This window comes from Oenanthe melanoleuca, chromosome 5, assembly GCF_029582105.1.
Source record: "Oenanthe melanoleuca isolate GR-GAL-2019-014 chromosome 5, OMel1.0, whole genome shotgun sequence".
NCBI classification, from domain to species: Eukaryota; Metazoa; Chordata; class Aves; order Passeriformes; family Muscicapidae; genus Oenanthe; species Oenanthe melanoleuca.
In genome coordinates, this window is record NC_079339.1 from 15,295,661 (window position 1) to 15,319,407 (window position 23,747).

At 38.9% G+C, this 23,747-nt stretch overlaps 1 protein-coding gene across 2 annotated transcripts in view; it reads right to left on the minus strand.

Annotated features, from left to right (window-relative positions):
* Positions 1-23,747, minus strand: part of KCNQ1 (potassium voltage-gated channel subfamily Q member 1) — a 320,348-nt gene that overhangs the window by 280,533 nt on the left and 16,068 nt on the right. For both annotated transcript variants that reach the window (XM_056492757.1, XM_056492756.1), the window contains exon 2: positions 1,481-1,571. In XM_056492757.1, the coding sequence (XP_056348732.1) occupies positions 1,481-1,571 (91 nt within the window). The remainder of the gene's footprint in view (positions 1-1,480; positions 1,572-23,747) is intronic.

The window sequence follows — 23,747 nt, forward strand, 5'->3', positions numbered from 1 at the left end:
TAACCACAGTTTTTCTCACTATGTAGAACAGGAATCATTCCTGTTACTGATACATCACTCACCCATTCTCTCACTAGGAAAATACAGAATAGTAGCAACACACAATCCATACTGGATACTCCACACACTGTGTGTAACCCTGGGTGCTCTGCATGCACCTTACCCTGCCTGGATTGCCCAGATGCAGACAACACACACTGCACACAGAATGAACAAACCAAAGCAAGCTCCTTGATTTCACAGGGTGGGGACAGGGAATGAAACCTCACTAGTTATGTTGTCACTAGAAGTCCTTTCTCTGACACAACACACATGTAAAATATTATGATATATTGCAAAGATGAGTGAGGCATTACCAGGAGTTAAATTCATCACAGGCATTGGCAGAAATTATGGGCAAAAAAAACTAAAAAACTAGTTAGTGAGTAAAAAAGTCCAAAACAAATTAAATCTGTACAAAAAAGAAAATTACAGATCACAAAAACAAAAAAAAGTACTGAATGCAGAAGTAAATTTATGGATGCTCTTAGCTGACACTAATTATGTTACACCTAGGAGTTCAAACATCTTACTAATTAGTTAAAAATAATATACAGGAATGAAGGCACTTCATACAGAATTAGTGTGATTGAGACTGAAGTTAATATGCTATATTCTTAAAGCAGTCATATTAGGAATAGACCCTCAGCATATTTAATAGATAAGGAGACAAAAACTATTAGAATTGATGGGTATCATAAGTGAATTTTTTTCATGTGAATAGTGGTAATACACCTAATGATACTACTGGAACATCACTACAATATCTGTTTTGAACAAATATTTAAATTGCTAGTTAGCATTTTCTCCATATAGAGACAGTGTTTCCACAAGTTAAATAATGGTCATTTATTTACAAATACAAAGAAATCAGTGATTTAGCAGGGGGTATCCCACTAATGAGGCCCAAGAAATTTATAAAACTTTGGATATTTAAAATCATGCCTCTTCAACTTCAAAACTAAGGCTCTTCAATGAAATCTAAGGTGGCAGGACACAAATGCTCCTGAAGCATTTGTTGACACATCTATGCTGCAGCACAGCAAGTTGTCTTAAAGTCAATGGACATGAGTTTCCCACTTTTGAAACAAAGCTGGATAGGACATCAACTAAATGAAAGTTTTTTCCACTTACTTTTTTCCCCTGCTATGGCCAGGTGTTTGGTCTTCAGTAAGGCTGAAAAAAAAGTATTAAGCCAAGCAATAGGAGGGATTCAGCTTAATTAGTGTAACTGTGTGTGTTGTCCTCAGAATAGGCCACAGAGGGCACCACTTCATTTCTGGGTTGCCATGACTTCTGGAATTTCTGTAGCTTTACATACTCATTAGGGAAATGCAGAAAAGTCTCTTGTCCATTAAACCACAAGGAACATTTTGTTTGATAAGGTGTCAGCTCACGAGATCAGAATTTGCACAGTCACATTAAATGTCCACATACATACCATCCAAAATAATGTCCCTGTAGCAAGAGCTGCATACTGCTCAATTGTAGAAAGCACGCTGAAGATAAGGCATATCAGCACAATAAGGAAGCTGCAAATAAAAAGAAATTAAAAATTAAAATAGTATAGGCAGAATAGATAATTATGCTATCAGAAATCATCTGTTTACACTGAAATGTCATTGGTATTGGATCATCCCAAAACACAGCTGGTAAACTTTGCATAATCCTATTTCCTGTTGGATAGTTTATTTCTCTTCAGACACTGCATGATGGACATTATCAAATGAAACCATATGGTAACACTAGCTTTAGTCTACCTCTAAGATTTGCTGTTTCCTCAGCCCACATGAGCATTCCTTTCCCATCTTATGGACTACTTTGGCTGAATCATCACACAACCCCCTAACATGTTTCAAATATTTGCCTTTTTGCTGATCCAAACCCCAATAAACTGGAGAAAAAAAAAAAAAATCACAGCTAAGCCAAAGTTTGCTGTATTGTGTTTTATAATTGATCCCTAAATAAATGAAGTCTGACATCTGGCATTTGAAGCACAACCTAGGTCTGATTCCACCCAATTCTAATTCCAAACCCCTGCCATGGGCAGAATCACCTATCCCTAAACCTGGGTGGGAGTCCCACCCAGCCTGGCCCTGAACACTTCCAGGGCTGGGGCTGACACATTTGTCCTTAGGGAAGGTTTCCAACACAAGATTTGGGAAACAGCCCAGCTGTCTGAAACCTCCCAGGAATCCTCTTTCCCCCCATCTGGGGAGCAAGGCTGCTCAGCCCTGCAGCCTCTGCCTTCAACCCCCTTCCCTGAGCAGCTTCACCAGTGCCCACCACCCCACAGGACAGCTTATTCCCTAAAGAAATGTAACACATTTGGGAAAAAATCCATTTAACACACAAACTGGATGCTACCCACTGCACACCAGCCACAGGCAGCTTCCAGTTCCCAAAGAACTGCATGTTTCTTTTAAAAACACAATCAGCAAGACTGAAAACATCCACTTGTTAAACATCAAGTTAGTTGTTAGGGCTATTTCTCACAATTCTGTTGAGATAAGCAACATCAATCCTTTGCACTCAATTGAAATCTGCTGCAAAATCCAGTAAAAAAATCACCCATCCTGTGAGACATCTCTAGAACAGCTAACCATTTTTTAGCTCAAAAAAAAATCACAACAAAAAAGAGTAGACATAATGAATAAAACTGAACTCAAGAGAAGTATTAAACCAGGACATCAGATTGGCACAGCTCAGCTGAAGTCATCCAGAGCCTCCACATTTATTCACAGAAGTGAGCATTCTTTGGGTGAATCTTTTGAAAGACCAAGCACTCAAGAAAACAAAACTGTGTTGAGGTTGACATAAGCTGCACTCCTCAATGATTTCTTCAAGTGTATGCAAGTCCAAAGCACACACAGAAAAATGATGCCACAATCACAGAATCATTATAGTTGGAAAAGATCTCTCAGACCAAGTCTGACCTTTGAGATTATCCAGTCAAGCCTGTGAGATTGTGCTACCAAACAGAGGAGAAAAAGTTTGTAGATAAAAATCAAACAGATAATGAAAGTAATAGGATAGATATTATCATGTATCAATACAAGTACCCATATAAAAATATACTTTACCTAAGCAATATATAAATAGGTGGGTGTTTGACTCATCTCTAAAGTCTTCTCATTTTACCCTGTATCTCTACCTTTGGGCATTCCTAAGCACAAGTAAGTTGTGCAGACAAGGCAGGAGAGCACAAATGTGGGTCAGTCATTTGAAATATTGCATAAATGATCCATAAGTGTCCAGCCCTTCTGTCTGCAATATTCTCACAATAGATAAGAAAAACCCACATGACAAAGTGAACATAAATGGGGTCAGCTGCACAGAGACAGCTGAGGCTCTCTGAAGTTCAACATACACAGAATTATAGTTCAAAGCAAACAGTGAGCTGCAAGGGATGGGCAGCCCCAATTCCCATCCACTAAATCCCTTAATGCCAGCAGTAACAACGTTGGAATGTTTAACTCAGCCAACACATGAAGCCACAAGGGGGCAACAAAGCCAAGACTATCCCGTTTCTGTCCTTCTAAACGAACACAAAACCCCAATAAGCATTAAAGGTGAAATGTGTGTGCTGAAGTAACAAAAAGATAAACTTAGGGTCGATCGTTTGCCAAATCTCTTTGCTTTTTCCTATTAGAGAAATTGATAGCTGAGGTAAGAATTGCTTCAAGTGCCAGTCACCCCACTACCTATCTACTTTTATAGTTTTCCTTCACATAAACCCATTACTAGTTTTTTTTTTCACCCCCAGAAATGCTCTTAAAATTCACTCTTACAAGTCACTGCCGTGCTCTTTCCAGGCTGATGCATGAGACACCTTCTCAACCACAAACACACATCATGCCATGCTAAACAATGATGTTTGGTCAGGCACTGCTGCTTCATGTCTGTTTGTTTGGCAGGAGAGAGGTGACACCCACAAGGTGCCAGTGCAGCACCACAGCTGAGCCACTCACCCTGCTACACTGGCACTGCTCTTTTGCTCAGATCAATTGCACATAAAGAAAAGAAGGTGCTAAACTAAGACATTAAATAAATACACATGGTATCCTCTTCCTCTGGCATGAGTCTACTGTTCATTGCCTTCCAAAATTCAGCTTTTTGTTTTGGTATTAGTGGCTCCCTTCTCCACCTCTGAAGTATAAGAAGGGAGTGAGACACTAGTAAAATAGAAAACAGGAAGTTTGGCACGGTTTTTTTTTTCTTTCCTTTCTCTTTTTTGACAGCTATCTCCTCTTTCTTTAGCCAGAAGTGGAACACAGATCCTCAGTTACTGCCTGGGCAGCACATAATTCCCAGGTGCAGGGGACAGACTCTGCCTCTAACTTGAATTTGCTTATGCAAAAATCATCCTGGGGCAATTTAGCTGGCCAGCCTCAGAACAGCAAACATTACAATTATAACCTTATCACACTTACTATCACTTCACTGTGATTGCTATTATGAGATTTGAAAAAAACAAAACAACTTGATACAGACACTAAACATGTAAACTGTTCAATCAACCAGCAAACATCAGACAAACTAACGAGCAACTGACTCCTCTCTGGTATAGTTTTTTTTAAATATACATTTTTCCTCCAGAGGAGAGATAGCAAACACTGAAACTTCCTAAACTCCAGCAGTCAGACAGAGCTTCATCTCTTGCAAATCACAAGTCTTTTATCTCCTGAAACCCACTGCTTGTTACCCTCTGTGCACAAATGTGACCATCTTCAAGAAAGGAAGCAGAGTGATGAGTTCAGGCTCTCATCAGCTCTGACCTCACTCTGATTGTGGGGCCAAGCAAGCTCTAGAGATGAGGAGATAGCCTGTGAAGTTCTTCAGTGTTTTCTCTCCCAGGGTACAAAGAAGCATCTGCTTGCATGTAGATAAGTCACATCAGCAGATGCATTCAAAAAACACTTTGTGGGAAAAGTCATATCTAACAGTACTATGTTTTGGGGTTTTTTTAACTAAGAATTTTGCAAGTGGCTGATTATCTTTGCACTTCTTCATGTGAAGCCACACCACCCTGCTAAAGCAGCACAGACATTACAAAAGCAGCAGATGCTTTCTTTCACAGACTCAGTTTTTGGTAGAGCAGTACAAGGAGACCTGTGTCCTCTCAGACAGCACTGTTTTACTCCAAGCCAGTTTCTCTGGCTGGCTTTCCAACTTAGTCACACTTTCAGCTCACCTACATCCCCAGCTGTAACCAGGCTCAGGATGTCCCTGCTACACCACCCTCCAAAAAGAAAAGCATGAACACAGAGAGTTACATAAGGCAATGTCTGCAGAGGTGTGCTCATATTTAATAAATAAAAAGTTTTGTCCTGCTTCATTGTGTCAGTCAGACAATTTAGGTAATTTTTTGAGAAGCTAGAGCATTCCCAAAAAAGAATCATTCAGCAGACAAGGGAACACAGCCAAGCCAGCATATGTGCTGTACTTAGCAACAGATAGGAAATATATTAAGAGCTAAAGGTAGATGTAATGTTTTCTGACTATTTTAGGATGTATTTTGACTTACAGACAGACCTATGGGTTTTTCCCTGACCCCAGTGTCAGCTGCAGGAACTTGACACATCATAGGTAGCTATCAGTACTGTGCAGCCTTCAGCCCTGAGCTGCTGAGTTTTTTCTATATTTAACTATGATTTTTGAACATTAGCATGTCTTTTTTGTGGCTTGAAACAATGTGTGGAATGATCAAAGGAACAATAAACCACTTACTGAGAGATAACAATGCTCATTTAGTGAATGTCACAGGTAGGAGAACTGATAAAAGTTCATAAAATATGTCCAGTGATATGACCAGGAACATTTAAAAAAACAGTGCATGAGACATGCTGGAAGTACTTACTCCCCAGATTAATACAGTCTCATGCACAGGCAGCTGTTATCATCAAAAGCAGCACTAAAATGTGGGTAGATTTCATTCCTCCATGCAGTGTTTCTTACATACTCCCAGTGGGAGTCTTTCCATAAACCAGGACAGGTTCCCATTAGGTTATAAACTGAGCTGAGACCTTAAATACATTTAAAATATGAGAAGGGACAAGCAAAGTTCAACTCAATTTATATCAACTTGAGCTCTAGCCATCCAGGAAGACAGACAGTTTTCCCTTGTTCAATGTCATGAGCTGCCTTAAGTCTGGTTTTTTCTAACCATTTTTATTCATTACAGCTACCAGTCTTGAAGATATCTAACTACTTGTGCCCTTGCATACATATAGAGAATGTAATTTTAGCTGGTAAATGCCAGCTAAAAAGCTGTTACCAGCATCTGTGCTTTTATTTGTTTGGCATGAGGTCAATGGCAGTGGCATCCTCTCTGTCCACTGAAGAAATGACTGTAACTAAAAGAGAAATATTCTGCAAAAAAAGAAAATGTCTTCAGTATGCTTCTATGTGCTTAACATTCTACCTAAGCCCCCTTCTTGAATCTCTGCCCTTATTTTTACACCCCTAGATTGTCTTTCCTTGAATGCACAGCTCTGCCCAGTCACACACATGATCAGTCGTCTCTCCTGTAACTCAGGGGTGGTTTTGTTTTGTGAGATTTTTTAGTTTGTGGGTTCTTTTACAGAGTAAATAACTTTTTTTTTCCTGCCATTTAGCTTCTAACCGTGATACATTTCTTAAGTAAACCAAGTAATTTAAAATGTAACCTCCTCCAAGTAGAGAGCTTCACAAGCACTGGAAGGATGACATTGAGAATGAACAACACGAGTCTGCAGATTAAACTTGGGCAGATTATCATCATAATTTGCAAACTATAATGCTGCTGCACATCCAGTTCACATTAGTTCATTAAAACACATGACAGCATCATTACTTAATCTTTCATCCCCATGGCCTATACTTGCTGACACTTTCCAGACTGTGAACTCAGAGGTCAGTGGTACCAGGAAAGGACATTTTCATGCAGCTTTCCAGGTTACAAATCAATGAGGATTTACAGAGATAACTTCAAGTAAGAGACACAATGGAGACTCTTTCATTTTGTCATACATTCTGCTGTGTTCCTTGCCAGCAAAGCAACTCCTTACTTAACTTACACATCAGGAAAATCATCATTAAAAACTTCAACAGGCTTTTGCTACTACAAGTCAACATAAATCCCTGTCCACCCCACACAGTACCACATAGTCATTTCCACAGTACAAACAAGAAAACATTCAGAACTAACACATATCAAGCAATTTCTTACTGCAGTGAGGCACCAGGTTTTTGTTCTTTCACTGAATGTATTTTGGATTGCTTGAGAAAAATAAAATCTAAGAAACAGTAAAAGAAGGGAAACAGATAGAACTTGTAAAATAAAGTACAGGTGCTAATAAAAGAAAGAAGTCTATGAACATAAACAGCATTGCTAAGAATCTAATACAGGATGGCAACTTATTTTATGGGATCATCAAGGTATAGTGTCAAGTACAAATACCAATCAGTGTTTTTACAGCTGAGAAACTCAGGGTTGCTTTTTAAAAAAGAAGCAGGATTTCCCAAGGCAGAGAAAGCTTCCATCCTCAATGAAATTCACACAAGTAAATACCCAGTATTTATGGGTCCTATGCTGAACCCTTCAGCAAATTTGAACTGAATACTTAAAGAACACTAACTCTGTCATGACTATGGAACACCCAAGCACAGTGCCAGGCTACTGACAGAAAGCTAAATAAGCATTTAATGATCCAGCTGGTGGACACCAGAGGTCCTCCATCACTCACTCCATTAAAAATAAAAATGATTGTTTGTAAGAGAATGGTCTGGTGAAGGTGCATGGTTAGAAAGAAGAAGCTTGTACTCAGCTCCTCTTTGCCAATACCTTAAGCCAAATTTAACACTCCTAATAATGGGTTCATTTTATTAAGTATAGCACCTGCTCATGCATTAGCATGGAATAAAGAGAAAAATCACTGTAGCAAGGAGTTAAGGGATCAGCAACCTACACAAACCATGCTTGAAGATGAAACAAGTTTAAAAAAGAATAAATACATAGAGAAGTACTTTTGGTGTCAATTAAAAAAAAAAAAAAAAAAAGAAATAAAAAAAGTAGGGGTTTAAGTCTCTGATCTATGCAGGCTCTTTGCATGGTTTTCCTCTAAGGATTTATCATGTCTTCTTCTGTTTTGTTTCTGAGGCAGGGGAAGGAAGGAGGGGTGCACCCCTCCCCATCTCCCAGCTCCTCTGTGGCAGGAGGATGCCCAGCAGAAGGGGAAGCACACTCACATTCCTGCAGAGGAGGAACTCCAGGAACTGGCTACAACACTTTCCTGTCCAACACACACTTCCTCTCTGCTCTCTCCAGCACAGGTCAAGCTTGTAGACAGGTCACTGCTCTCAGCTGTCACTTACCATCCAAACCCCTTCCACAGACAAAGTGAGAATGCTGTTTGTCCTAGCCTAGCTCCATCTGATGGAGCTTCCTGTTAATATGTACTTGTTCCAACTCCTAAGGCAAATTAGAGTTGGTGCTTCCTGAAGGAAACAATGGCATAATTTTTAACCAGCTTCACAACTCCTTGTCAAAGAAATGCTGTCTTCTGGCTCCCACATAGGAAAGCAGATTTATTGCATTAAAAAGATCACATACAATAGAGAGTAGTCTGATACTATGAAAAATAGGCAAGGCTTCTATCACACTTACCTGGCTCTTCTGGGAGTTTAAAGTCTGTAAAAATGATTTAAATTATGGGCAGGGTACCAAAGCACACAATGAATCCAAAGTCATTTAGGATGCAGCACCAGAATTACTGCAGGAAAGGCCTGTAAGGTCTTGGCAAAGGGTATGATTGCAGCAGAAATGCAAACCAGACGTCAAGATGCTTCAAGAGGAAAGGTTAACTGCTCACTAAAAGCCATGTTATTGCATCCTGCAACAGGGTATTGGCTCCTTTGAGAACAGGCATGGATTAACAGGGATGATAGGTACTGAGTAAGAAAGTGGAAAATGAATATGCTATGTTTCAAACAAGTGCATGATCTAGAGATGTGAACCACTGGACTGCAGAAAACCTGCCAGCCCTCCTCAGATAGCTCAGAACAAGCTCCCAGTGTGCCCCATCATCAACATGAAACCCCAACACAGCAACACAGCAGCCATGGAAGGGGTGAGTCCACATGTGCTGTAAGGGCATCACCCAACACTAAAAATCATGAGAATTTTTGCAGTTTTCTTTACATCAGGCTTAACTAGGGGAAAATATGTCATTTTTTACCAGTCAGTTCTGGAGATGCATTCTTTTAATGGGGAAGAAGGAAAATGTTTGTAGTTGGAGTTTTCTGCAGTTGGTCTGAGCACTCACTACACCACTATCCCACTTTTCTTGTAACAGCAGAGTTTAAATTATTGAGTATCCAAATATTAAAAGAAAACTACTAGAAGTTCCCAGACTATAAAACACAGCTGCTGAAAAATTGCCAAGACTAGACTATTCCTCTGCTTTGTTGTTATAAAACCTAAATTAACTAAATCTTTCTAAATAAAATGCTCTTTTTAAAATGAAATACTTTTAATAATTCCTTAAATACATAGTATTTCTTTAAACAAGTAACAAAATTTATTTCCAATGGTCTCACTTGTTTGTGATGGCTGAACACTATTTTCTAGCTTCATCTGACAAAGCAGTTCAAGAGCTCTACATATTACCTGCTTTTTTTGGTTGTTTGTTGGTTTTTTTTCCTTTTATTTACTTTCATCCCAGCAGCACTGCCTCAAATCACTTTGCTTCCCTCATTAAAGATCAGAGAACATTATACCATAACTTGTAGAGCATATGCATCTTATAATGCTGGAGAAAACTGGATTTTGTTAGCTTTTTAATTTCCTGCTTAGGGAGCAGCTTCTGGATACTGCAGGTAGCCAAGTAAGTATCCTGCCCCAAAGAAGCAAAACAAGGCAAAAGAAAGGAAAAACTGCCTCCACACCAAAGGAGAAAGGCACTATGCCACAATCTTGTACAGCTCATGTACAAGTGCACAAGAAGTTGGAGGCTGATTGTATGGCAGCACCAGTCAGGGCTATGGCTCTCAATAAAGAAATACCTAAATAAAGAAATAAAGAACTCTTTCCATAAAGAAATACCCACATTTTTAGCTCTCTAAAATCCTCTTCAGGACAGGGAAGCAATACTGATATTTCTGACAGCATCCTTTGCTCCTCAATTGTGAATAGAGTAAAACAGATACACAAATATATAAATGGGGAAGAAGCAATCACACCTTGAGCCACTGACCCGGACAGATACTTAATGAGATTTATTGCAAACACCACAAAAGTGATACCAGACCTGAGCAACTGGCCTAACTCCTCACCTGATCCCCCCCAAATGACTTTTCAAGCTCCTTTTTGTTAGAACCAGTGTGTGTGAAAGGCACTTTGACCAGTGCTGGCAAGTAAGATGAAGACCGTGAGAAAGATCTGAAGCTGGGATAAGTGCTCTCACCAGGGTTTCCATTATGACCCTCTGCTTTAATTATTTAAAGGTATAGCTGACAGATGCTTTGTCTTGCCATGGTCTTTTGGGCTTTTCCACACTCAGCTCTTGGCTGCACTTTTCTAGGGTGCTGGAGGGAGAAACAAGGCACCCTTCATGTATTAAAGCTTAGAAACAAGGAAGAGAAACTACATGACAGGTTAACAGTCCTAAGGAGAAAGCAGAGGAATTCAGCAAACAGGTTTATTTCCATTTCCAGGGGAGAGGAAGTATTTGTTTAGGGAAAGAAGTGATTCTTGAAAGCTATAGCAACTTGACTTCTTAGTTTGCTTTAGGCATGATGGAAAGTTCAAGTGCCCCTGGAAGAAGAGAATGAAGAGAGTCTAGAAAGCCACAGCCAGCTTTTAATTTTATTGTGAGAGTCTTTCTGTAAATACAAAAAGCTCTATAAAAGCATGCCATGAAATACAGGAATGCTCAATACTCCATTTCCTCAAAAAAGCCTCTACATATTAAATTTCCAAGGTGAAATCCACCCTGCACTTAAAGAGCTTTAGCTTTGTGCCCTCACCACACAACATACAGTTTTTCAGACTGAAAATTATGAGGATAATTATTTCTATTATTCCAGCAGTCAAGCTGGCTGTTAGTGGGAATTCTAATTGTCTCTCACAAGGTTAAAATTTTTGCTGTATCATTTGAACTCACCTGCCCCGAATTAAAAAAGGTAACATTAAAAGAAAATGTTTCAATAAAGTTATAATCAGTTCTGAGACCTGCATCCAAGAGTCATTTCAAGGTGGTTTAGTATCCAAACCACTTCTATGTCAAAATGGGACTTCAAACTTGAACACTCAACAAGCAAAGAAGCTCCTTGTAAGAGAAGTTAGGATGGAGTCATAAAATATGTTAGATATTTCATGCACCAAACTTGGCAGGAAGGGCTCCTAATCAGGAATACAGTGGCTCTATGTAATATTAAAAAAAAATGTAAACAGCTATTAAATGGACAACCAACTGTGCTTTATTTATCACCTGCTTCCAGCTCTAAAAGCCACCAGGCATCTAAACATTTCTGGGAATAGTCTTTAGATGGGGAAAAAGAAACCCCATTTACCTGGTAGTGAAATCTCAGATTCTGCCAGGTACCTTCCTGAACAAGGATTTATGAAAATTCATTAGTGAAAAAGACGTGGGAGGTGGTAAATTTTGTGGCACACCTGAAGGCCATGGCCTTGGGAGGAGAAAGCTACCACTGTACCATAACTCTGATATACCTCTGCATGAGGACAGCATGAGGAAGCAAAAGTGCCTGAGAGCTCACCCAGAGTGCTATTATAGTGCTAAAACAGACATAAAATTATTTATGTTACAGCTCTGACTGGGGCATTCAAATCATACACAGCAAGTGCAATGCATTTCTGAAAACAGTGATAGAAGTCAAAAAGGGACAAAACAATTGTTTTGCATTTTGACTTGAATAATAAATGAAATTCCAGTTAAAAATTAACATTTCAAGGCCCAACATTATATGTAAAAGCTCAAATGTTAAGTAGTTTCAATTACATGGAGGAAAGCATGCAGTACATGTACAACATTAAGATATCAAAAATATTAAATTACACAAATTTAGGACTCAAAAGAGTTCCAGAATCCCTTTCTAAAGTGCCAATAATTCTATCTGTAATTAGTTTTATATGTGGTGCTGTACAATGAATAATAATAAACATAAATTTGTAACACATAAAGCTAACTATAAGGGAGCAGGACTTGATGAGAGGCAGCCTTGGAAGGGTTCTCTTCTGGAAGTCATCATTTCATGGCTAAACTACCAGGAAATATCAAACCATGACTTTCTGTCTGAGTTCAGTGCCCTTGAGATGAAGCTGCCATTTCAAGTGTGTGTTTAGAATGTGTCTAAAATTTATTGATATGAGCTGCCAACATACTAACAGCATCCATTCAAGTAACATATGACCTCATGGCAATATTATGCTCCAAGATATCACTCTTGGCCCCCACACACTTTTTTTTCTTTTTTTTTTTAAAGGAGTGTTGAGAACATTCCAGCAGCATCCAAATCCCTGAGGGAACCACAGGGTGAAGTCCAGCCACCTCTGTGGCACTGCACTGATGTCCCATGCACACAACTGGCTGCCAACCACGATGTTCAATAAGAAACTCTCTGGTATTCATTTGTTTCTTTGTGTCTATTAATTCTGTCAGCCATGGGAATTTATTCTTTAGAATCCTATAGGTTCTGGTAGCACTGCACAGAGAGAGAAGGCAGAGCTGAAAGATGCTGTAACACCATAGAATCATCCATCAACAACACTGAACTTTCTGCTTTGCTTTAAAAAAAAAAAAGGATTTATATGGTTATTTAAAAAAGCTATTAACAGCAGCCTAAAATTTTGAAGGCACTTCTGAGAGTGCATCATAATTAAACCATTTAACTTCCCACACATCAAATCACCCATAAAATCCTTTAATGTAAGGAACAGATTTGCAGGTGTGTTCTTCATCCAGAAACACAACCACTATTCTTTTGAATAAATTTTAACTTAAAGCATTAATCCCTTTTGAACATGTAGTTCAAGTGACAGATACTAATTGTTTCTGACCAATCAATCTCTAGCAAATTTATAAACTACAGAGTTAGTCAAGTGGAAGATTCAGGATCCTTATTCAATGATGACTGACAAATTTCACAATAACTAAAAACTGTGATATGGATTATGGGCTAGTCACCTTGCAAGCCACAAAACAAATGAAAGAAAATGAAAAAAGATAAAAATAGTTTACCTCCCTTTTAAAACTGCAGTTTTAAAGAAATATTTACTTCTTATTTCCAAATTATTCTAGAAACAGGCTTGCACTGATTAAAACACAACTTTTTTTTTTTTTTTTTTTTTTTTTTTTTCAGAACAGGCTAAGTCCTATGGAGTTCAGAATTTCAGGCATGACCATTAAGACCTTCTATTAAAAAAAAAAAAAAATTTAAAAAAATGTTGATTTCCTTGTAGTCCTCAGGACTAATTGGAGAGAGAGGGGGGTCAGAGGGGTCACTCTGCCTGTTTATCAGTGTTCAAACCCAACGTGCATTGATCAATATTGTTTTTAAAGATGCAAAGCACTTCAAAAGCTGCAGAAGACTGAGGAGCACCAGAGCCACCAGTGCAGCACTGGCTGAAGGACACAGTTTGATTACACTGAAATGGCACCTGTGCCTTTGGAGAACACTTTTCTCTGCAGCTTCACCTTCGTCAGTACAAACAAAAGCATTGTTCTGCTTGGAAAGTCTTTGGCAGCAGAATGGGGAAAATAACAAAGTATCTCCAACGTGCAGAGCACATAACATTTGTTCCTTAATCTGATGGAGCAAATTAATTTCTTGACCAGCTGACAGGATACTCTTAATTAAAAGGGGAAAAAAAAAAAAAAAAAAAAAAAAGTGTGGAAGGGAGCTTTCTTAATCTGTGTACTCCTTTTTTCCTTCTCCAAGGAATTGCTGGGCAGATTCCTGCTCCACACAGTCAGAGTGTGACTTTCACCTGAAGCGACCCTTAATGTCAGAAACCCAGAACCAGTGAAATCCTCTGCTTCTGTTTCTGAGATATTCATTACATTTTTTAATGTTTCTTAAATAAATGCAGTAGTTGGTGACACACATTTTGACACTCTGCTGCTCCAAGGGCCACAACCATTAAAAAAAGTAAGGAAAAAAGTAAATATCGAGGTATCTTTCCCATAAAACTATCACTTTTTGAAAAGGTAGTTAGCACTACTGGTCTCAAATAAAATTTTAAAAATCGATCTAAGGACAACTAATTTATAAACCTAGTGTTTTCCAGATTTCCTTTTATATACTGTTTCTCACTGCTCAACAAATAGCAAAATAAAGTCAAGCTACTCTGAGATATCCTAATCAATTCTTAATTGGAAAGAAGGATGCAATTGCACATCATCCATCCCTGACACAGGCTTCAGGGAGAACAGTATTTGTAATAAAATAATTATTATTTGTAGTATGACTCTGGCTCCAGACCTTCATTTGAGCTCTGAAAAATCTGGTATTGCAGATCCATAAAAAGTGGGGCACACCAGCAAAAACAATATTTGTGTTTGAGCACTGAACTCCTTATAATGTAGACTTCAATACAAACATCAAAACCAAAAGAAAGCAAACAAAAAAAACCCAAAATTATTCTGAACAGTGAGAAGCTTCTTTATCTGGAACAACAATCCCTGAACTTCTAGGAGTGATCTATGGAGCTTTTGTTCTTTGCTCAAGTTGGCAGAGATGTTCCTCATTCACCTCGGCCACTTCAGCAGAAGTGAAAACAATATTATCACACCCACAGTGGACAGCTCCTTTTAACCAACTAAAATCCCCTGTTTGAAAGGTTTTGTTGTTTTTTGGGGGTTTTTTCTGAGGCTGACTCCTTCACCTAAAAGTAAATTGTCAGATAAATTGCTGCTGCTCCCTACCATGGTTAAGACACAGGAGCCCAGGAACAACCTGGTCAAAAGCTGTGATCGCTCAAATGGACATTTATTTTTTAAAGTTAACTTTTTCCAATGACAGTATTTCTATTTTTTATGGTTACAGAGCTGCACAGCTTTTCAAAAGCTTCTTCCATTGTGATTAAAAAAAAAACTTCAAATCATTGTATAAAGTATTTTAGGCAGACATTTCCAGTGTATTTTAGGAAGACATTTCCCATTAACAGAAGGTCAGAATGAGGGTAGAGCACATATTTCATTACTTGTCATTACTCACACACTTCCAAAGTCAGTTGTGTCAAAGCCCTTTTAAGAAACTTAGGTATGGTTTCCCATACAAGAATGTTAAAAAAGCACATGCTCAAAAAGCAATGCATTCTGGTTAAAAATGACTGCATTCTGAAATGGCACTTTCAGGCCTCACATACAAGTGTCTGCCTTAAATCTATCCCTTCAGAAAATGTTTCACTAATCACACCTGAGAAATCCAACTGGCCTTCCTCCATATGCAGCAAGGACACAAGGAGGTGTGCTGATTAATGAACTTGCTGTTCTTAATAAAGAGAAAAATAAATAAGAATAACTTTTAACTTATTTTTTTTAAGTGAGAAAATGGGATAAAGAGTATCAGATCAGATCACAGAAGCACAGGACGGTTTGGGTTGGCAGGGACCTTAAAGATCAACCAGTTCCAAACCCCTGCCACAGGCAGGGCCACCTTCCACTATCCCAGGATGGTCAGAGCCCTATCCAGCCTGGCCTTGAATACTGCCAGGGATGGGACAGCCATAACTTCTCTGGAAACAAGTTTTAAAGAAATTCAGTGGTATCCAGTTCCCTTAATCAGCTTTTTCCTTAAATTCCACCACCTTCCTATTCGCTAGCTGTGACCTTGTCATGCTTAAAGCCTGAAACTTCAAAAATATGTCACAAACCAAGAAACTGAAGTTCTGCACAACTTTTAGCCCAGAATTCTTTCTGATCTCACACAGTTCCCTTGCCCTTCCAGACTGACCTTTACTGAAAGCATTCTGCATGCTATCTATGCATTGCAAGTCTGCAGGCACAGAGCACTTGCCTTGGTCAGGTTAACACTGAAAAAGAAACAAGAAAGTGGACACCAGCCACTTTCTACTTCCTAAGTGCATGCAAACTTCCACTGCAGTGACCCATGGAGCAATTATTATCTTCATTAGCCAGCAAAGAAAACTGAACAGCAGGAAGATAAGGTGACTTGTACAAGGTCATGTACACGTGTGATGCAGAGCCGAAGAGAGATCCCAAAGGATCTCCTTCCAAGAGTGAGCTTCCCACTGCTGGGCCAGCTCTTGGCACTGAAGAAGCCAGCAGGCAAGGGGAGAGCAGCTTCATCTAAGATGAAGCTAAGATCACAGAAACTGTGTACAATATTTGAAGAGTTTTGCTGACAGTAAGAATAACTAGTCCTGATCAAATGCCTCTTCCCTCCCTAAGCAGAAAATGCCTGTGAGTTACTGGGATAACAACTTAAATGCAGAGCCTGCTGCAAAATATTCTGTGGCTTCAGGAAAAGAGTTAAAATATTTTGTAGTATTTAAGTCTGGTGCTGCAGCTGAAGAGCTCTCCTGTTAGTGGGGGGAGGAATTGTCCAGAGGCTTCTGTGCTTTTTTCCATTTCAAGTTGCTAAGAATCACATTTTTAATAACCCTATGTCTGTTAGCACATATTCACTGTCTTCTGATTAGTTTATTGTTTGATTGTTCTCAAAAATAAATAATCTTGTTCTATTTTTTCTGAGTGTGTTAGAATTTAGGTCTCTTGCATATAAGCTTTTCTGGTTAGATTTTTGTTAAATGAAAATGTCACTCTGTGATGTCTTGACAAGAAACTTCAGTGAATTATGGTGGAAAAAAGTAATTTTGTAGGGTAGTATTTAGTAGGCAATACTCAAACCCAAATCAATGTATTTCCCTTGGCTTTTGAAAAATATGTAATGAGAAGTTTGCAAGAGTGCAGAGAGAGAATAGACTTTTATTAGTTCAGGATCACTGGGCAAAGGCAGAAGTCAGCAGCCCTGAGCCACTCCCCAGTTCCAGTGAAGCCACCACCAAGCCTCAGCACAGCACTGCAGATGCTGTCAGGGCACAAGGGTTTGAAACTGCTCTGGCCATGCCAAAGGTTCTCACCCTCAGCTTTAACATCCATCTCTCCTGTCATGACAGGATATGTGGCCGCTTAAATAGTAAGAAATGTGCATCTTCTTGAGGAGGCTTACAGAAGAGTCACTTCTAAGCACACAGGAGGTATTTGCTTGATAATTCCACTCAAAGGAGTGAAAGCAAAAAGCAGAAGTTGATAAAGAGCCCCTTAAATTTGTCTTATGACTTTGAGAAAATTATACAGAGTGGGTAAGCTGGAGGACTTAAAAACTGAAGTCATCTTGCTCATACCTGACACCAAATGAAAGGGGGAGATCACTGGTAATGGTAACAGAATAGAAAAAAGCAAAATCATCCAATTAAAAAAAAAATATACAAGGAAAAAATTGCTTTACAGCAGCAGCATGTGTGTTTACAAGCAGAGCAAGGCTGCATTTACCAACATAAAACAAAGCAGTAATTCAAATACAAGATGGTAATAACTTATCTAAGCTTCATGTGCCAAAAGGGACCCAGACCCCTCTATCACTCCTTGCATCTTATACTGGAAAAATAAGAATTTGTGTTGAAGATAAAACCCCATGTAACAATCTAGAGCACTAGGGAAGATCAGTGTTTCCTATCAGAGACAAGTGTGTAGCACTGAAGCCAGAAGATTTTTTTCTTTATAAATATGTTGAGATTTAGCTAACAAAGGGTTGAAATGCACCATTCTTTGAAGAAGCCCAAACACCAAGGAGGTGTTAATTATACACACAATTTTGCACACAAGCCCACTGTTTGATTCAGGATTTTGTGTCAGCAGAGATCTCTACTTACACATAGATGAGAACAGACACCACTGCAGTGGGCACAGACAGATCCCTTTGCACCACTCAGTATTTCCAGCAAGGCAAGTCCTCACAGGAGCATTCTGGACTGAGATAAATCAATTCTTATCCATTACAAGGCAGCTAACATGTGCTTTGCTTCTTACAGACCCGTGTGAACTTTGAAAAGGTGGGAAAACCTTCCTGCATTTCTTTTTGGCCTTGTTAACATTGAACAAGGTGTGGAAGTTGGCAATGAGGAAATGAGCATTCAAGCAGTGATCAAACCCAAAGACATCCAGAGTGCCAAGACCTTCCAAGCTGTATCAGGGACACAAGAAATCAAGTGTGAGTGTAAAATATCAAAAGTGTCTTTCTTCTAGTAAAGGACAGGAAGATTTGTGCTTCTAATTTATACTGGGGGAAGGGGAACAAAGGAGAAAATCTAAGCTGTGACTCCAATGCAGGTATTTTACACAAGTCAGTAATGAAACCACCTTTAATCCAAAGCAGTACAAATGCAGATTCATGGGAATTACTGCAAACCACACAAAGAGAAAGAGAGAGGGACCTGCAATCCTTTCAGTGTAAGATAACACAGCATTCTAAGTTGTTGCCACATCATGTGGCACCAATACAAAACAATTATCCACTGCCTTCTTACCATTCACAATGAAGTTTAAAGCTAAATTTGTTACATGTTTAAGGATAGAAGAAAAGCAGGATTAAAAACTTTATCCATTCCATTTGTTCCATCAAAGATTGAGCTCTATAGGAAATCACTGTATACCTCTAAATTTATGCTAAAACACATGGATCAGTGCCCAAGTCAAAATTTATCTTTTCCCAGCTACACACCTCTGGTCTTAGAAGATGAAAGACACCTTGTTTTGTGGAACTGCACAGAGCCTGGATGGGAAACCACAGCACAGCTATATGCAGGCACACGCTTCCTTTAGAAGCTGAGGGATTATTTCATTCCACAAAATCAAGTTTTACCTCTTGTGGTCCATTGGTCACATCATGACATCACCCTCAACACCCAAGATACCAGCAGCCCTGGCAAGACAGCCAAAACAAAAGAATAGAGCAGAGATAGGTCTGTATGCTACACCCCTGATTCCAGTGCCCTGCTGTAGCCAAGACTGCCACAGGCTGCACTCATTCAACTTCACTGGAAATTCACCCACAAAACTACATCCACCAAGCCACAGACAAGAGGGCAAGAAGCCAACAGTGGAGCAACCAGGAAAAAGGAAATCCCTTGCATCACAAAATTCATCTGTCTGAAACCATCTGGAAACTGACTCTTCAGGATATAAAGTTCACAGCATACTTTCTAAAGAAATGCAAGCAAAAAAGATTCACAAGTTTCCTGGGCTGTGACCCAGAATAGACTCGAACATCCTTGTCTGGTTCTATATAATTCAGAGGAAGATTTAAATGAGAAGTAAAAATTTTCCATGCTAAGACAGACAGCTCCTTTTTCATTCTTCTACAGCTAGTCCTGCTTAATCTTGTCATTTCTAAAAGAATGAAATCCTGTTGTTTCATATCTCTGGGGTGACACAGTACAGAACAGAACTATGTGAATAAAAAAAATCAGGGAGAAAGACAACAGCCACTCCCTTCAAATCAGGAGGAATCCTAGGAGTGACTTCTCAGCCACCAAACAATCTGAAAGATTGTCTGCCTGAAAGATCCCTGTGGGCATTTTGTAATTTCTAGTGGTTTTTTTATCAAGAAAGACGTGGAGGATTCAGGCTCCAAGAGTGATGATGTCAGTCAAGTCCCACAGAATCCTAAGTATTTTCCCACAGATTTTGGGAATTGGTAAAGGAAATTTATTTCCACCTGGAGAGAAATCCCTGCATGAATGTATACAGTAGATTTAATATGAGAATAGTCACTGTTTTTTTCCTTTTGTCCACAACCCCACCACAAACATAGTGTGGGGGTGATAGTCACTCCCTTGTTCTTCTTGCATCAAACTTTGTCAATCCTCATAGGGACTAGAAAAGAAAAAAAATATGCATTAAGTGGCTTGATATTTTTCTTAAAGACATCATCTGTTGATGGCAACCCATCTCAATAGCTGCTACACTCAAGAGGAAGGGAAAAGTCAAAAAAGAAAAATACACTTAAAATTGAGACCATACTTCAGACTAAAGAGAGTCAATATAATGTGCTTTAACCAGCAAGCTTCACAAAATACCTGAGAAGAAACAGGACAGACTTGTAAGGTAACTTGCAAAAGTTAAAAAAAATTGCATCAAGAATTTCCTAACTACCAGTTATTCTTCCACAGAAGATCAGCCTGGTTACTGTCAGGTCACAAATGTTCCAACACACACTCCTTTGCAGCATATGCTACCTCAAGGCCTTAAAGAATAGTTCAGTTTCCAGGCTTCCAGGGACTGCCTCTGTCCTGTTTCGAGATATTCCACCACACACTGTGATCAAATCCTACCCAAGGGACTTGCAGCTTCTCCCAAAAAGCTGTGGAATTTAATTAAAGTTATGTGCCATAACTTTAGGAGGAAAAGGTTGGTGATAATGTTCTTTTTCTCCCTCACCCATTTTCTAGTCTTCTAAACTCTTTTTTTTTTTTTTCCTCCTGATCTGTCACTGCTGCAAAAGGAACGAGCAAACATGGGAAAATGTCCAATTCAAAAATTCGAAATATTTTTCATGGAAAAAAAAAAAAAAAAAAAAAAAAAAAAAAAAAGAGCAGAAATTTTCAAGAAGAGACTATCCAGAATACGTTGTTCACACTCAGGGCTCCTTCCTTGCTGGTTTAAACACACAACACGGGAGCTCCTGACGCAAACAGCCCCTGATCCTCCGTCACAACATTTGCAGAATTAACTCATTAGCTGGAATCCTGTCAAGTGCAGCTCACAACATTGTTTCCCCAGATCCCCACGCTGCTTCCAGCCTTGTGTTTTATCTGAATGGCTTTCCACCAGCCATTCCTGATTTCCCAAACTGAGCAAGGAAGCAGGTCCAGCACACCCAAGGTCACTGCTTGCATCTCCAATCACACTGATGGGTTTTACTGTTTCCCACCCTGGCAGGGCAGGAAGCTGGAGCTCTTCTGGGTAATCAAATGCACATGTAGAAACAATAAAACTCACCCATAAAATGATGAGTGCCAAGCTTATTAATGCAGACTGCCCTGCCAGAAATGGCAGCTAGCTCCAAGTGTTCTTAGACAACTTTTGCCTCTTTCTTTTTGTAATTTTTGCTCTGCTTTATGCTGGGCTTTTTTAAAGTCCTCCAGGAGTGCAAACAACCAGTGATTCTCGAAGCCATCACAGCAAAAAGTAGAAAAAAAGACAACTGAAATTACTTTCAGTGTGTGACTGCTATCTGCATTCTTCACTCATTCCTGGAATAGTGTGTTTAACCCAACAACAGGTGAATAATGAAGGCTTCTCTTCGTTGTCACTTCTGCCTGACACTTGTCAAACAAAAGGTGTTACCAACAGGTTATTCTGAAGAGCAGGTGTGCCAGACCAAGCAGAGAAAAGCAGAGCATCTGAAGGACACTTCACCCATCTCTCACACAGCTGCTTTCCCAAAACACCATCCCATTATTGCTGTCATTTGGAAAGACATTAATAAATTGTGATGAATTCTTATGATAATGATATGCTCTCCTTTGAGGAACTCAGGAGCCCAAGAAAAGAAACAACTGCAAAAAAGAAGGAACAGGAGATTGCAAAGCAAGACCATGCACTTTGCTAGGTATTGGTGGGATTTCCATGTGTCATCAGGTCCTCTCCTAGGCATCACAGAAAAATACACAACAAATACCTGAACTGCTAAGGTAGCCTTGGGAAAAAACCATTTAAGATCCCACTGTCTCAAGAAGAATTTACTATCTGTAAAAAACATTCCAAATACATTTTTTAAACAAAACTAGAAGTCTTTCTATAGTTTTTTTTCTTTTCTTTCTTGAGGATTGGGTTTTATTTATTTCTTTTGTTCATGATCTGAAAGATACAAGGGTTGAACTTGAATGCACACCCAAAGATGTCCAAAGAGAGGAGCACAAATACATACAAGCTACCTAAGGATGATTTCAATTCCCAATTGCTTAAACAGATTGTTCTAGAAGGTCTCATCACAAGACAAAGGCTGCTAGAATTTCTACTTTCTTCTCCTTTTCTCTCCCAATGTACCCTTCCCTAAAAGAAAAATGGATGCTGAAAATAAATTTTAAAAGGTAAGAAAAATATGGTTTAGTTTTTCTGGCTGTGGTTTTATGTTATTCTAGAAAAATTAAGTTTTCACCATGAGCAAGACTATCTTTACCAGAGCCACAATAGGGTGTTCTGGTTCTAAATATCTGAAGAATACCAAACCATAGCCATTCAGGTTATTTCAAAATCAGATTTTTTTCTTCTCTCCAACTTTGTCACCTCAGCTACTTTACACACTGAAACTAGACTTAAACATAATTATTTCACATCATCCCAAACAAAAAGTAATAATAAATTATACCTGAAGATTATGCAATGGCAGGTAACCTTCAGTGTTTAAATTCTAAGATTTAAGACATCAATATTAATGATTTCAGTCTCATTGTAGCTTGGCAAGAAAAAAATCACTCTGTGGCAAAATCAGGACCTTCTAGATATTGAGTACATGCACTAGAGAAGCCATTAATAACTAAAACACTTGGTTACTTTCCTGTATTAGCTGTAATTCTGAGCTGTGAATACTAAGGTGAGGATTTTAGGGGTCTGCCTTGTTTCATGCTTTTTTTTCCTCTTTAGTATTTTGGCTTTAAATTGCTCAGGATGAGAGTTTTTCCCCAGACATCTTTAATTCCCAGCAGAACTGTGTTGTCTAAGCAATGAAAATGTCACCCCCAGTTCATAAAAATCAATTAAAAAATCTGCCCAGTACACACAATGTATTATTTGTATTCTAGATACAAAACACAACTGCTACTATAAGTTCATTTGTTATCACCACCTGAAGCTTTGCTGACCAAAATGCACATCAAAAAACAAACTCCTGGCCATTCTCTGCATCAGGCACCACAAAGAATCTGATCTTTGCCTCAACTGATGCATTTTCAAGTAAAAAAATTGGAAAATATCCCTGATTTCATAGTATCTCATATATATGTTGAGTTACAAACCAATTTTAGTTTGACCCAAAAGGAAATACATTGCTTTCCTCTGTTTCTGGGCATTTTTTTTTTCAAACAAAGCAAAGAACAGGTTCACACAGTGACTTAAACACTCTTTACAGACAGGAGGAGCTAAGGTGTAGTGATGCAGACAGCAAACTTCACTTAGGATGCTTTGTGTAATGGGAGGTGATGATCAACCTGATTAAGAGTTTCACTGCAATTTCGTGCATATGCAAATCTATCTGCCAGGTAGCACAGAAAATTACAGCCCTGAATTCAAGTTCAGTGAATTTTTCAGTAAGAAAACCCTCTGCCAGCTGGTAAAAAGTCAACCACGTGGCATTCTGAGCACACACAGTGCTCAGTCACCAGCAAATAAATAAACAGTTACTCTAATATAGGGTCAGGGATGTTTTAAAGAGGTGTGAAAGACGGGCAAAAATTAATGATGGTTTCTGGGCTTCTTTAAGGTCATCCTTGGCAGAATATTTTTCTTGGAAGAGGAGTTAGTTTGATTGACAATAAATAAAGTTTATTCAGTGAAACTTTAGACTTATAGAGGGATGGTTCCTGCCAGCTGCCTGAAAAGCACACAGTAATAGATTCATAAAAGCCTTTTTCACATACCTGAAACCACAGCTTTTAAAGGCTCAGGAGCCAGAGGATTAGA